Here is a 15,650-nt window from a genome sequence, read left to right as displayed (position 1 = left end):
AAGGGTCTAATCTCAGCTATCAGCACAGAGTGCCTTTTATGGAGCCATTAAACCATTTCTCTTGTTTACAGTGCCTGAAGAAAGATGTGAATTATGTCTGTGACAAAACAGGCGATAACATTTCTAAACTGCTATCAAAATGCAAACTGAAATACACTTAAGGACAGGGACCCTAATTCATGTTTTTGCCATTTTCCTCGCTCACTATAACTTAACAGCACTCACCTGATGATTCAAACAAATTATTTATGCTATAAGTACAACAGGTAGGCATTAGTTAAAAAAAAAAAATCTGCTTTTAAACAGTTTATTGAACATTTCGTCAAAGAGCATACAATGTTACTTATGTCTTAGGTGATAGCAGTGACCTAGCTGCTCTTATCAGAAAACATTTTTAAAAAATCCAAACACAACACTATGGGTTCATGAGTTCTGAAATGCCTTATTTTTGCAACAGTCACCTTAACATTTGAATCATACATTCGGTATAGGTATTTGCTTACCTTAAGCAATGAGCTATGAAACTAAATACTTTATAGCTTTCTAGGTGGGAATGCCAGGCCTTGTATATATTTTCCAAAGAGGTTTCAGAAGTGTGCATTCAACTCATGAAACAATAGCCTTCTGCATTCTGGAAGGCATTTATTGATTATTTATGTCTAGATCATTATGATTTGAGCTTTAGACCTTTCTAGACAGCTGCACTCTGAATTTCAACAATCATTTAATAAGAATCAGATTAAAGACATCAGGATGCCAAAGCAGTACGCTCTTTCAATTTCATTGTACTATATATTTTGATGAGAAGTTTTACTGGTAACTTTGAGAGGCTCAGAAGTCATCAGAAGCAGGCACTCGACATAGCTGACCATTCATTCATACTTCAGGGGTGATTGTGCTGCAGCTGGATGAGGTATGCAGCCTCGTATACTAACAGAACCTGAAATAAAAATATCATGTAGGAGAGGTGACAGATGAAGAAAGCTAGGACAGTAAAGGCTAGTAATCAAGAATTGCCATCTAAACCCTTCTCAATGATTTTGAATAAAAAGCCTATTAATACATAAGACAGCTGAAGACAGAAGTGACAGCAAGCATGGACGACTGAGGCAAGATCTGCAGTTGTTTTCACCCTACGCGATCTCTTGCAAAAAAATGTTTTGTTTCTCACCACTGCAACAGCTGCAGAAATGAGCAAGACTTGAAGGCTGTGGACTGATTTAAAAGTGGCTGAAGAGATTACATCTACACAGACTCAACCAGGTTCTTCAACCATTTATCTATCAAAGTCACCTCTATCAGATCTTAGCTGAGCTCCAGTCAACTGGATTTCATTTAGGTCCTGCTCTCTGCCAGATATTGGAAGAAGTTGGTGACAAATTGGATATCTGACACACAGATATGTATCATCACTGTGGTTTCAGTGGTTTCAGAGACTATCCTGGCAGTTTATAGAAAAGCTGAACGTAGACAAGAGACCTGAACTTTCACTACCTTACAAATGAAAGCTGCTAGCAAGGGAAGGGAGGCTGGGGATGGGAGGAATCTATGCATTCCTGTCAAGTATCTTTTTGAAGAAATACATGATCTCAATATTATTCTCCATTTTACAGTTGCATCTAGAAAACTAGAATTCCTTCAGGATCCAGAATTTAGACCTAAAGACAGCTGGGCTCCATCTAGACTCACCAAGTAGTGACCACTCACCTGAAACAATGTGCATGTGTATTTGGGTATCTGTGTGTGCACACAGAGTCAAATGAAAGTAAGCATACTGAATGTGCAAGCATGCCTTTGCAATGATACATTACATATGGCCAAAATATGTGTAACACTGAAATAAAGAGCAGAAAGCTTTTTCCTATTCAAATGGATATGTATAACTGGGGAGAAAATGGATAAGCAGCATGCAGAAGAAAGTAACAACTCGTAAACGTGTGAAAAAGCATTCAATAAAAAGCTAGTTCTTTCTTATGTGGTAGCCTGACTCTAAGGCCAGAAAAGAAAATCTCTGGACAGCTCTTAACACAGAGAATGCTCTGCCACCCCTTCTCTCAGTGCTCTTTCCCAGAAAGTGGGACTTCATGACTGGGCAGCACTTGGCAAAATCGTTATATATGATTCCATCAATTCAGTCTTCGCCTTGGCTTCGGATCAGATCCTTCCAGCCCCTACTAGCTCAAAAGATAGAAACAGCATGGGACCTCATTTTTTGGAAGATAGTTCTGAACGATGAGCCCAAGCACCAGCTTTCAAAGCCAACTGGCAAGAATAGAATACGTGGGCAAGATGGATCTATTTGAGAACCTTGTTTAACAAAAAGAAAATACCAGCTTTGAAGTAATCTGTCACCTTTACTGGAAAATATGCAACTACAAATGCACTTTAATAACAGTTAGAACTCACACTGCAAAAAGAAGCAAATTGCTTATTTTCTCTTCCAAACTAAAACTTACAATATTGTGCATGTCAATTAATGGTCTACTTGAATTGCATGAACACTACGCAACAGTATAGCCTTTACAATCCTTAGGGGGTGGGAAAGGATGGGGGGAAGGTAAAGAATGAAAGACAGCCCAACATTGTGGGATTTTTTTTTCCTCAAAGCCTACAGGGACTTTCTCAGATTACATGGTATGAGAATACAAAAAAAAAAAAGTATTTTGAATTTGACTTAGGAAAAATTAGCAAACAGGTGAAAATAAACTACATCAAAAGCTGGAATTTATTTTTGTTTACTAACAAGGAGCTGCAAGGTGGAAAATAACAGCCCATTTTCCTACAATTTATATTGGAAAATTCAGGACATTAAGATCTACAGTAATGCATCCATCTTAGCCAGCATTGTTTGCTAAAAAAACTTGCTCTTGCTTTGGAGTGAAGTTTTTCTTCTTTCCTAATTTTTTAAGCAAAAAGCATTACAGATTAATGACTAAAAGACAAAAAAAATGCATTGGTGAAACTCAATTCTAAATTAATTGAATTACCTGTTCATCTCTAGATTATGTTAATTATCTATACACAATATTTTTTTCTATCCTGACTATGATCTGGCATTAACGTAAAGTCTTTGAGATTAGCACCTGAGGCCAAAAAAAGTGTTGAAATAGAAAACAGAGAAGAGTTCACTGCACCTATAGCTCATCAAGTTTGCATCAGTATCCATCAGGCAGGTTTATAGGAGGGCATTTATACACAGGGAAAAGGTGACCAACAAAAACATCACTCAAATGCAAGCATATGCCATTTCCCTGCAGGATACCTTATTTGACAATTGAACATTATGTTCCTGCCCCTGTTCAGCAAAGAAATTATTCTAGGACCTTCTTCACAAACGAAAGTAAGTGTCATTCTTTAACTGGAATTTTCTAAAGCATGCATGCTAAGATACTAAAAAATTCTGCCAGTATAGCTATTTCTGGGCAGCTAACCCAAGACCCTCTTGCCATGACAGATGTAGCCTCCCCTGAGAGGTGGAGGGGTTCCCAGTTAGTGTGGGAGAGGAAGCACAATATTAGAGGTCGCACCCATTCAGCTTAATAATTGCTTCACTGCTATAAATCCTCACTTTTAGTGCAAGATATCCCTAATTTGCTTGTCTGTGCAGTTGCAATTTCTGAAATTCTCATTAGTTACTGATGGTACACCTGCAGCCTTCTGACACCGGAAGTCCTGAAGCCACCACTTCAGGTGGAGATAATTCAGATGTTTGTAGCCACTTGGTTTCTCATTTAAAAGGACCATGTCAGTCGAAAATTTCATAGTATATTCACTGAGTATATTCAGTATAACAACAAGTAAAAAGCCCACCCAAAAGGATAAGCCACCAGACTGGGGGGTAGGGGGAGTAACTTTCAGTAAATATCAATAAAAGATAACCTACTCACTAAAATGCAAAGGTAGAGCAATTCCAAGGCAAACTTTTCTAGAGGCTTCTAGTAAATACCTAGGTAAGGCACTATAGGTCCTTTGTCATAAGCTGACAGTGTATTTGGGCAGCTGCTACCTGGCTGAACACACAGTATTAGAAAACTGTCTCTACTCTCCTACCCCCAAGCATGGAACATTTTGGCACAGTTTTGGTTAGTTGATCCCTCTTTGCCTCTATCCCCAAAAGATTTCCACTTTCCCATTAAGAATTGTCTAGAAGGTATTTTCAGGCAGCAGGAGCTGCCGTTACCAACACAGTTTCTTAGCTTCCAAAAGAAGCAATCCCACAGAAATGCTGTCACAGGCACTGTTTTATTCCGATTTATGTCCCCTTCCTGCAGTGCTCTCCTTCCTTTCCAGACAATTTACCTGTCCAGCTGTAGGAGACTCACAGCTGCAGGCAGTCGAGTGGAAAGTGCTGCCAGAGGGTCTCTGCCTCCTAGCAAGTACCTCCAGGGTAAAAGTGAACCTGCTGACAAATACCACTGGTACTGGGTTACTGGGAAGAATACAAGGAAATTTGCAGAACATTGGTGGGAGGGAGAAGGGAAGGATTAAGCTAGGAGGAGTGAACTGGCTCACTTTGATGTCTGAGGAGAGCAGGTGAGGCAGGACGAAGAGCTCACCCTGCCCCCAAAATAAACAGAGGCTTAGGGCTCTCTGGAGGAGGAAGCGGTAACCTAATAAAATTAAACCAGCTGGGTTCTGTAGCAATTGAACTAAAACACGTGGATAGCTGAAGATGATTATAGGGAGGGAAAAAAAAAATTCCAAAGAATTTTTAATCTTTCTACATTGGATCTGCAACCTCCATGTCCACACAGAGAAACGGGGCTGCTCTTCACCTGCATTTGCTTTGTTAAAGTCGTGGGAGGAGGTCGGGGCATTTGTTCCTACAGTTACTGATAATGTATCTGGCTCCAAAGGCTCCCAGGCACGGTGCAAAAAGAGGCAATCCACCTTTAGAGCTTCTGCTAAAGAGGAAGTTCTTAATGTAAAATCAAGCCTGGGAGAAAACTTAAATTGTATTCCTACCTGGGAATTATCAATAAAGTTAAATGCAAAGAGAAGAGCTGGCCACTATATCAGGGTCTGTGTGCTTTTCTGAGGACAGCATTTCCATTTGCAGCAATTTTCAAAATTTAATTTAAATTGTGAGAGGTAATGGCTAAGCATTGCGTAGTTTCCATTACTAAAATGCCCAATAATATCCCAGCATTTTACACATACACACCCATGCACACTTTCCACTTCAGGTAACTCTGCAGTTTGACACTTTCAGGTCTAGATTTCAATAGATTTTGTAGAAACAAAATTATGAAGAAAACTCTGGAAACTATAACAAGCATTTTCTCCCCAACATAACAATAAGCTCTAAAATGAACAATTTTGTATTTTCTATTTATTGTTTTAAAGGTATCATCACCTTGATATTTAGGAAAGATGCCCACAGCGGAAAACAAGCAGGAACTGATTCTGCCTCGTTTGCCCTCTTACAGAAAAGTTTCAAGTTACATCAATATAATTATTATCTTTGTTGTTCTTTTCTGATGTATTCATGCAAGGAAATAACAGCCATCTATAAATGAGGGCTACCGATCTCGTTCTTGCAGCTGGACAAAATGTGAAAGAAACTGGATTTAATTGCTGGTTCTGCCATAATCCAAACAACCAGTGTCAGAAGGTTGATTCTAGTTTGAAGTAGCTCAGCCTCAGGAGCCTACCCTTAGAGACCCATAACACTGTTGTGTCCCTGTAAAAACAGGAATATCCTCATAATACAAGAAATAGAAAATTATCCTTAAGGATAATCATGCCTATCAGATAGCTACAAGTATATGCAAAAGTAAGAAAAAAACAATAAATAATGAAATGGACTCCACACTGAGTGCTCTCTAGCATGAATTAAAGAACTAATTTAGAAGATTATTTACAAATTGTTTTAATTGTAGCAGCTCTCAGTGCTGGGCACTAAAATAGAACAAAACTACATTTTGAGATTATTTTTAATTCAATTATTTTTGCCTTTAACAATAAGTACATATTCATAAAACAACACTAACACTAACTCAGGGTAGCTAATGGGATGTTTGTTTACTTGATGTGGAGAAAGGGACTGTCACCACTCTAAATACGTGTCCTCCATGCTTCAATGTTCAATTTTCACAAATGTTCACCGGCAATAACTCTGACAGATCTTTTACAAATCATTCAAGCAAGGCTGAAATCTAATTCTCTAGTTCACTACCAAAACCACTGCAAAACCTGCAGTCTCCAGTGGAAAAGGTGCAGGCCATTGAAATAAGTCAACAGTAAAATTCAGCTCGCAATTTTTATCACTGATTCAACAGGGAAACAAAGAAGCCATTGTCAGAAGTGGTTACGTCTGGGAACATAAAGTCAAGACTATGTTTAAGTAGGCCGATTTTCAAAGACTCTTAGCAAAGTGCTCTTTCTGCAGCCAGTGGAAGCTTGACCACCTGCAACCAGTGTGCCTTCTCAGCACAGATATTTAAGGCTTCTGCTGCTATTAAAGCATTCCTAATGTATATGAGACCTGCTGAATATACATTACCAATACACTTGCTGATATTTTCTGAAGCCAAGCATTCCTAAAGTTTTATGATTATTTTATAAGTGCATACAATCAGTAAAACTGACAATTACATGTTGTATTTCCTGTATACATGTATATATATATACACACACACACACGCTGACTATACAGACTTGTATTAATCCAGCTCCCAAATTCTAATGCCAAATGCTTGAAACTTTTTGTCTTTCCAGAATACTGACACTTTAAAAAGTCCTTGCTGTCTCCATTTCTCTTATTGCTTTGGTCATGTGAAATTTTTTAACAGATTGTTAGTAAGGAAACATTGCATTCAGTTACAGCATGAAGACAGAGTATTAAAAAAAGAATTAAACTGTTTATCTTTTCCAGGTATACATTATAAGCAGAAAGGAAACAACCTTTGAGCAAAGAGGATCAAATTAGCAAGACTGGGAATTGTTTTTGCACATGTAATTTTTCAAATGTCCTTGATGATGACTCATAATATATAAATTCAAAGACAAAAACCTGGCCAGTCAGTAACCTTCCTATTCACTGACTGCAGGACTCGGCAGTAAATGTCACTGCTAGAAAATATTTCACTACATTAACTTACTGGCAACCACATTTGCTGAATAAGTTCATAAACAGCCACAGGAAAAAAGACAACCAGAAATAAAGCTGCTAATGATTCACTCTTTTCTAACATGCATAATCCTCAGCTTACAGAAGAAATAGATATGTAAGAATAAAGATATCCTTTACCAAGGCAGTTCACTTCTCCATTCACCTCATCAAGGTCATACTAGAGCCCAGGAACTGGTAAGAGTAATGTCTTGAAGACAAAGAGAATGAAGAATAAGTGAAAGGAAAAGAAAATAATCCTTTTTCCTTTCAGGGAAAAGACGAGCACATGCCTTGATAAAATAATCAGTTTTCCATTTAAGTTTAAAACTAGGTTTAGACCATTTCTAAAAAAAAAACTGATGACTTCTAAATTTCAAAAGAATTAATAAATATAATCATTTTTGCATATTTATCAGCTTATAAATGTCTTCACTGTAAGTACTTCCTAGTACTGAAATGCACAGGAACCAAAACAGAAGGACTTAGAACCCGAAACAAGGGCTATTTTTCCTGGAGGCTTACAGGGGGCTACCTCTGTCCTAGATGACACAAATGTGTGTTAAGCATGTCAGTGCTTAACTGACTGTCTTGAGGAGTTTCACTCTCTCTTCCTTTTTTAACTGCTATATCCCTTGAAAACTTCACAGCACTCTGCAGGAGAGCCTGATTTCTATCTCCAGTTGCTGAGGCAGCAAGCAGAATAAAAAGATAAAAAAATTATACAGACCGCAAACGCATTTTACATAAAGAAACATATGTGATATATAGAAGTGGATGAACTCAGCTTGCAGACTGTCTCCTTATTTTAGACCATTCCAGAGCTTATAGATTTTCAAATCAGTATTTACACTGCTCTTGAAATACAAAACTCATTTTGCAAAAACACTGCATGGAAAGAAGCTTCAGGAGAATAAGGGTTTTGTATCAAAATAGAATCACAAAGACCCTTCAGTCTGTCTTGCTTGGCTTCAGTGTGAAAATACAGCTACAAGAAGTTTATGCACACTTTAACACAACTGGAACTGAAAAAATGTTCCAATACATGTTCATACTCCAGATGAAATTAACAACTATCTGATTTAAAACAGAAATAACGGTAGCATTAAGAAAATACTGCCGTGACCACAAGTTACAATGTGAGGATGGCTTGTATTTCCACAGATGAGACCTCCACAGAAGGAAGGAGGAAAGGCTTCGTCAGAGAGGAAATAGAAGGTTTTTTCAAAACAGAGAATTCAACATTTTGAATAAAATCTGTTTAATGTTTTTGTTTTTATGTAAACAGCCGTTAGGAAGTGACCTGACAGCCTTAAGAAATTACCATTTGAAAGAAAAAAGGTCTACATGCTTCATCTTTGATCTATGAGACAGATTTATCACAGGACAGGATGACTGAAGTTTATTCATTAGCTGATAACCTTCACATGCAACCCAAGCCTTTAATCTGCAATAAAGCAGCAAACAAGGATAGGGCTCTAAGGAAAGGAAACTAACTCAGCTTGGGTGAGCAGGGACATGGCAGTGGAAGGGCAGTGGGCAGACAGCAGCACAAAACCCCACAAGAAGAGCCCTGTCCAGCTCCTGGGCTCCCCCATGCCCCACACTGCTGGAGACCATCAGGTTCGGATTGGTCCTGTGCAGTTAAACCGGTCTGCATGAGGTGTCTGTGGATGCCCAGAGGTACCTTTCCATTAGCAATAAAATTCACATCACAGCCTGCTGGGCACTCTGAAAGAAAGCTTCTGCTTTAGAAGTTTTAAAAATCAAAAGCTCTGTTCTTGATGGGAGTCTTCTAATTTGTTTCACAGGGCTACTGCCGCCACCACCAGTATTTACATAATCTGTGAGACACTACCACTACTGCAATCCAGGAGAATCTTCAATCTTTGCACCTTCAAAGCTGGAAATTTAGTATAAAAATACAAGCAGATAAGCAAACAAACAGAAACTGCTTATTAAAATCAAAGCAAGCTCACAAATTCTCTACTTTTAAGATCACAAGTTAAAGGCATTACAGTCGACACTCTCCCTCATGGTAAAACTTTTTCAAGAATCAAATCTTGCAATTATGGTCACAACTATATGGCAGATTTAAATATTTCCAAAAATCTTCAAGAGGAAAAGAAGAAAAACAAAACCCTTATTAGCACAGGCTAATGCCCATCAATGAGCTACAAAATGAGTTTTCTGAAAGACACCAAATCCTAATTTCTTTTGAATGTGAATTAAGAAAAAAAAGAAAAAAGAAAAAAAAAAAAAAAGAAAGTTAACAGGTGGTAACAGTTTCAGCCCGGCTTTAAACAAAGGAAACAAGTGCTCAGGGATACAATGAAAGAAGCAAGGCTATCTAAGGCAACTATGAAGGGAGATAAGGTGGTCAGCATCGACTCCTCAGTCTGACCTCTCCGGCTCTTACAACAGCAATTGCACTGGACTGTCTTTGTAAAATGCTTTTGAGATCTCCAGATAAGTGATCATTAAGAAAGCTGTGTATCTCACAGCAGAGTGATACATGCATTTCTGTACCTACTTCAAACCAGAAACAAAGATGTTAAGCAACATGCCCAAGGTCATGCAAAGCTAAAGGCAGGAACAAACCACAGAGCCCCGACTCTCACAGCCCTTAAGAAAGAATCCATCACAGTCGGGCATGCACTAAAAGAAGTAAGCAAATGTCTCTGTATTTGACAACATCTGACCTATGGAAGGAAGTAGTTTCAAGACAAGTGGCAAGAAACAAAACACAGCTGCAGCAGAAAGCCCTACCAGGGAATAGCTCAGCACCAGGAATAACTAGCACCACCTTGCAGGATATTTGTCAGACTGCCTGCAGTTGCACCACACTTGCAGAGCTACACTCAAAGAAAAGGTTATTCCAGACACACAGACTCTAAATAAAGGCAAAATAAAATTAAAACAAAAAAATCTCGAAAAAACAACCTGAAAAGATGCTGGTGTGTGCAACTTGCCACACGCAGACAACCAAAACGCTACCAACTGTAATTTCTAGAACATTGTGCACTACCAGGACATGACTACCAGCTGCCTATGAAGTGAATCATCACATTAAAAAAATGACATTTTTTTAATCCACTCAAATCTTTTCTAGAAGCTGCAAAATTAAACTATTCTGCATCAAAACCAAAAACAATTCCAGTAAATATACCTCATTTTGACTTCAGTAGACCTGTCAGAACTCCTAGCATTCTGATGTTTTCTATTTTTATTGTGTGCGGTTTCTTCTCCAAAATATGTCAAAATAAAGGAAAATTAACCTCTATCAATTTCTCACCAGCTCTTGCCATACTAAAGCAATCAGAAAATGCTCTTCTAATTCTGAAATTCACTTTTGAAATTTAAATCACAGAAGCAAAGAAAGAAGAGAACCACAAGAAGCATTTTTATTATGGTAATGCAAAAAAAAAAATCATTATTTTGTATGCTGCAAATATATAAATAAATATTAAAGCTTTTCCTCATTTAAACTGCATTTGGAATATCCTACACCATTAGTTAAAATGACAGAAGAATACAGCTACCTGAAGCCTATGTAAAGAATCTCTCTTTAACAGGCTTTTAAAGATTGAAGCCAGAGCATCTAAAAAGCACATCCCTGAATAATTTAAGATTCCTGGCATCTACATTGAAAGCGCCCCTTTACTAAACCTGGAGGAACAAAAAAAAAGAAGAGGTAAGAGAAAGAATAAAGGTCATGAAAGATCAGTGACAAAATCACTACTAAAAAAAGTATTTTTTCTATCTTAAAGTTTAATCAGGCATGGAGAAGCATGGATTTTCACAGCCAGCCCTTCCCATTTACTGTCAACAGATGTGGTCTAACACTAACATTTACCCCTTGGCAGTGGTAAGGTAAGGCTGTGATGATCTCGGAAACAATACAGGAACAAAATAAACGAGAAGGAAGGAACCTGATCAAGAAGGTGAAGCACAAGACAAATCCTCGTTAACAGAAACTCCGTAGCAAATAAAATCCAAAATCTAGAATTTATCTATAATTTTAAATATGCAACTAACACTTCAGGGCAAAAGAAAAAAAAGAAAAAGAAAAAGAAAACTCTGAATAAGTAGATCCATGCAAATAGAGATCATTAAAACAAAATAAACCATGGTTATACTATTAAGACACCAGGCAATCAAGTTTGGTGCCGAGTAATCCCCATTTATAACCAACTGTACCAAGGCTGCATTACAATTCAGTGTGTTGTTGACAATACTAAGTTTTCTTTGCCAACTACATCTTTTAAACATCAGCAAATCCTACCTACTTCCTCTTGTGTCTGTCACAGAAACCATCCAAACAATGGGAGCAAGTAATCTTCACCTCAACAGCTATTGACTTCGAGCAAACTGAACACTTTATTCATTTTTGCTCCTGGAGTGGAAAGTCCTTGCTGTTCGACAGTATCTGAAAGCCTTGCCACTGATTACAGCCAGTTCAGGATCTGGCTCCTCCTCAGTATATGAAAATGGACTTGAAACAATAGGAAACCTTATCTGGGGAAGTTAACACAGGTCACCCTTCTCCAAAAGTGAATACTGACTTTACATGGAGGGAAAACCAGCTTAATTAGGTTTTATGAATTGGATAGGAATTAGGAAAAAGTGTCACATGCAGAATGTTGATTAAAAAAAACACACCAAAACACCTATTTAGAGCAAACAGATTTTTTACATCTTTGCTTTACACAACTTTTCCTGTTATTGTTAAAGAATAGTCATTAGAAAGTTACTTGAATATGCAGCAAACAAATGAACTGCATTATAGAAGCAGATTCAGAAAAAGACAAAACCAACCTGCCTAAAACAGAATTTTTGGGAAAAAGCCTGTAGAAGATTCCTCACTCTTTCTGTGGAACTTTTATTGCTTGCGAGAATGAAAATGAAAACCTAAGAAAATTACACTATTCAATATGCAATTCAATATTTTTTCAGTATACTTTCAAATAAAAAAATCTTTTTTATACACATTGTTGCCTCTTAGAACTCAAGCATTTCAGTGCTCAAAAAAAGTAGAAAGGTACAAGAAACCAAACTGTGTTTTGTTTTTCAAATTTCAGCCAAACAAGCTAGTTGTTATCTACTCTAAATTCCACTCAATCTACATAAAATTACAAAAAGGTTCCTTGTGATAGGTATGCCAAATTAAAAAATAAGGTAAAAGAAGATCGGGCTTTGATAACAAAAAAGCAAGGTTTGAAAAGTGCAGTCATTGCTAAGATTCTTATGGTAGGAAGGGCCTCTTTCCAGAAGACATAAAGGAGTAACAAAACAAATTTTACTTTTAAATAGGTTAAAGCTTGACATGCTGGATCCTTAGCTAATAGAAATGTGCGTAATTCCAATAACGTCAATAGTACCACATGAAGTTATGCTAGCTGTTGATCTCACTCATAATATCTAAAGCCCACACCTAACTATAAATACACATATTATGTTTGCTTTTCAAAAACTGATTGAAGTTTAATAGCAAGTCATAATTGAAATATTCATGGTCCCAAGCTAGCTTTGAAGTTAAATCCCTGAGTGGACAAAGTGGACTGTATATCTAATCTAAACTAAATGTTTCCCCTAGTTACTAATACCAGTGCAGTTTCACTAGTTAAAATCATTATTACAGAAAATAAAGGCAAAAGCCACAGCACTTTAAGGGGCATTTAATCCTGCTCAGTGCTAGGACACAGCACATGATTTTGGCATATTAGCTCCTCCACTATCTTCCACATCTTGCTTCAAGAGCTGATTTTTTCACATCACCAAGCTGGTGATTTCTAGGCAAGAAAATTTTAACCACACTATTCCAAAACTGCCACTGTTACTGAAGCTTCTTAAGTCTCCTTCTAATGTTTCAATTTAATATCACAACTTTCAATTTAACAGCACAGACTGTCTCGGCTTTAAAGCCCTTTTCTCAAGCAATGAAGCTATAAATAAAATATCATTATTTTTTCTAGCTGGACTGCAGATTGTAACTGCTTCACTGGAACACTTCCGTTTTCTTTACACACTTTGCACATCACATACACACCCCTATCTATATCCAGCTCCATAAATGAAATTTCTGTAGCAAAGCACAATTTTGTTTAGATGCCTTTAAACTAAAGTGGCTAAAGTGGCTAAACTAAAGTGACCCACTTCATCAGTTTACACTTCTGTCCTTCTTCATTTTTGCCTCAAATAAATGTATTAAACACTAAATCTATGACAGTTTGTCCACTCTCTCCCATGTAAAAATAAAAATTAAAATAAATAAAATAAAATAAATTTTAGTAGATTTTTCAAAAAGGAAATCAAGTGCTTCTGCCAGACTGCTGTCAGTAATGGGCTCAGTACTGCACAGTTATAGACTATATACAGCAAGTCATTATAACGGAGTTTGAAGGCAGGCTTGGATCTAGAGAAAACAGCCACAATTGTGCTACTTCTGTAGCAGTAATTTCCCCATGGCTTTGGTTATGTTGATCTCCGTTCCTGTTTTTCAGAGCCCACAGCTACATACATTATATCCAAGTATATGTCTGAAACTCCATAACCTTTGCCAGAGTAACTCTCCAGGAAGCTCTCCTGACCTTTACTTAAGATAAAGAAACCAACTGAAATGAAGAAATAAATGTTCCTTTGATAATACTGTGTAAGCTGTGGCTAAGGAACTTTGAAACACAACAGCATTAATAAAATAGCCATATTAGGAGAATTTCTTTATCACCAAAAGCAGTGGCCAGCTTCAATAGGGCTTTTCATAGTCCACAAATTATTTTCCAAGAATCATTGACTTGTTGTGTAACGATAATTGTGGGTTAATAGAAGCCCCAGTTGAACTTTGTACTCTTACACAAAGGCATATGCATGAATGACTATATTTGGACACAGATCCATATGTAAAGTAACATATCTGATTTTCAATTTATAGATTGTTCTGTCTTTTGTATTATAATTTATTTTTTTTAAAAGTCTTTGAAGACAGAAGTAAAAAAAAAAACAACCTCTGTTATAAAAGGCAATTTTCAAAGTTTAAAAGTGACCATGATTGTTGGATGTGTACAGGAACTTTGAGAGAAAAACTGATTTAAATTGTTAAACAATTCCATAGCATTAAAAAAAAGTGTGGGGTTTTTTTTGCCTCACAAAATGCTGTTATGAATACTCTCAATGAATTCTTCTTAAAACAGCTTCTTAATAACTGGAAAAAATAATCTAAAAGATTTATAGGAAAATTCAGTAAGTATGATTTTTTTTTTTGTTTAAAGACAATTTAAATGCAATTCTTCCTAATCTCTGTATACTAATCTTAATATTTCAGTATATGAATGCCGTGTTTAACAGCTATCTGGTTTAGTGAACTGCGGTAATTCACTCCAATAGGATAAACTATTTAAGTTATTTAGCAAAATGGAAAAGCTACCATGTGCTGTGCTACAATCAGCAGACACTGTTTAGAAGAGAGCTCTGATGACGGGGAGAAGCCTTCCCACGAAGAACAAAACTACGAAAAGAAGCTACAAAAAGTCTGTGAGTGTCAGATGTTTCTCAAGCTATGCCCTTGCAATCACCCAATATCACAGAACATCAGGTACAGCAAAATAGAGCAAGCATTTAGCAGAACAGGAGTATTTTAATAGGTTAATGCAAGACTTGAGGAATACAGGCTGATAAAAATAAGTTTAGACTTTTGTTAAGTAAGTAGACAACAATGCAGAGCACCCAGCTTAACATAACTTCTGTTTTCACCGATTAACGCACAGGAAAATATTGTTTGAACAAGAAAATGCCACATCCTAAGATAACTTTAACATGCTTCAGCTGTGGCTGTATTTGATTGATTACGTGGAGAATTTTATTTATTTATTCATACACAAAACGTGTTGAGCAGCCTGACTACTGCTCAGCAGAGATGCATCCTACGTCCCACAGTATCTGATCGGTACTGGCTAAAAAGCTCCTCTGCACACTCTATAGACAAAGAAACTCCTTCCTCGCCACAACCTAAGTTTTTCCATTCTTCCCTGGGGCTGTGGGTGGAAATGACAGGGAAGGGCCCCGTGCTAAAGGTTATACCTTCATCCCAAAGAAGTTCTTTTGGCTGTGCATCAAAATGCCCTTGCTTCATCTACTCATCACGCTGATGTCACCGATCAGCAAAAAGAGCTATCACATGACCGCAGATGACAAAATAAATAACAAATAGAAGATGCAGATATAAATATACAAATATGTATATTTCAACAAAGTGATGATTTGTAGTATACTTACAACTTTCAGCCTGATAGTCTGGTACAAACTGCTCATCATTGTCAGGTACCTGAGCTGAAGAAAGGAAAACAAAAACAAAACAAACAAAACACAAGAATTAAAATAAGCCATTAAAGCATAAATAAAGACTCTTGTGCTTAATTTAAAGCACAGTCAAATTTAAAATTATGATTTTTTGTTTCTTCATTGTTGGGTATGAAAATCAGGCAAGCGCATCATTTTAATATCAGACAAGCCCTGGGGTAAAGCTGTGTGGTGCAGCATGAGT

The 15,650-nt window shown here is 37.1% G+C and overlaps 1 protein-coding gene across 5 annotated transcripts in view; it reads right to left on the bottom strand.

The window, feature by feature from the left end:
- ETV1 (ETS variant transcription factor 1) overlaps window positions 1–15,650 on the bottom strand; it is a 66,873-nt gene that overhangs the window by 37,492 nt on the left and 13,731 nt on the right. For all 5 annotated transcript variants that reach the window (XM_039712069.1, XM_039712079.1, XM_039712058.1 and 2 more), the window contains one exon: window positions 15,383–15,436. In XM_039712069.1, coding sequence (XP_039568003.1) covers window positions 15,383–15,436 — 54 coding nt within the window. The remainder of the gene's footprint in view (window positions 1–15,382; window positions 15,437–15,650) is intronic.

This window comes from Passer montanus, unplaced genomic scaffold (genome assembly GCF_014805655.1).
Source record: "Passer montanus isolate IOZ18808 unplaced genomic scaffold, ASM1480565v1 scaffold10, whole genome shotgun sequence".
NCBI lineage: Eukaryota > Metazoa > Chordata > Aves > Passeriformes > Passeridae > Passer > Passer montanus.
This window is presented reverse-complemented; position numbering and strand designations above follow the sequence as displayed.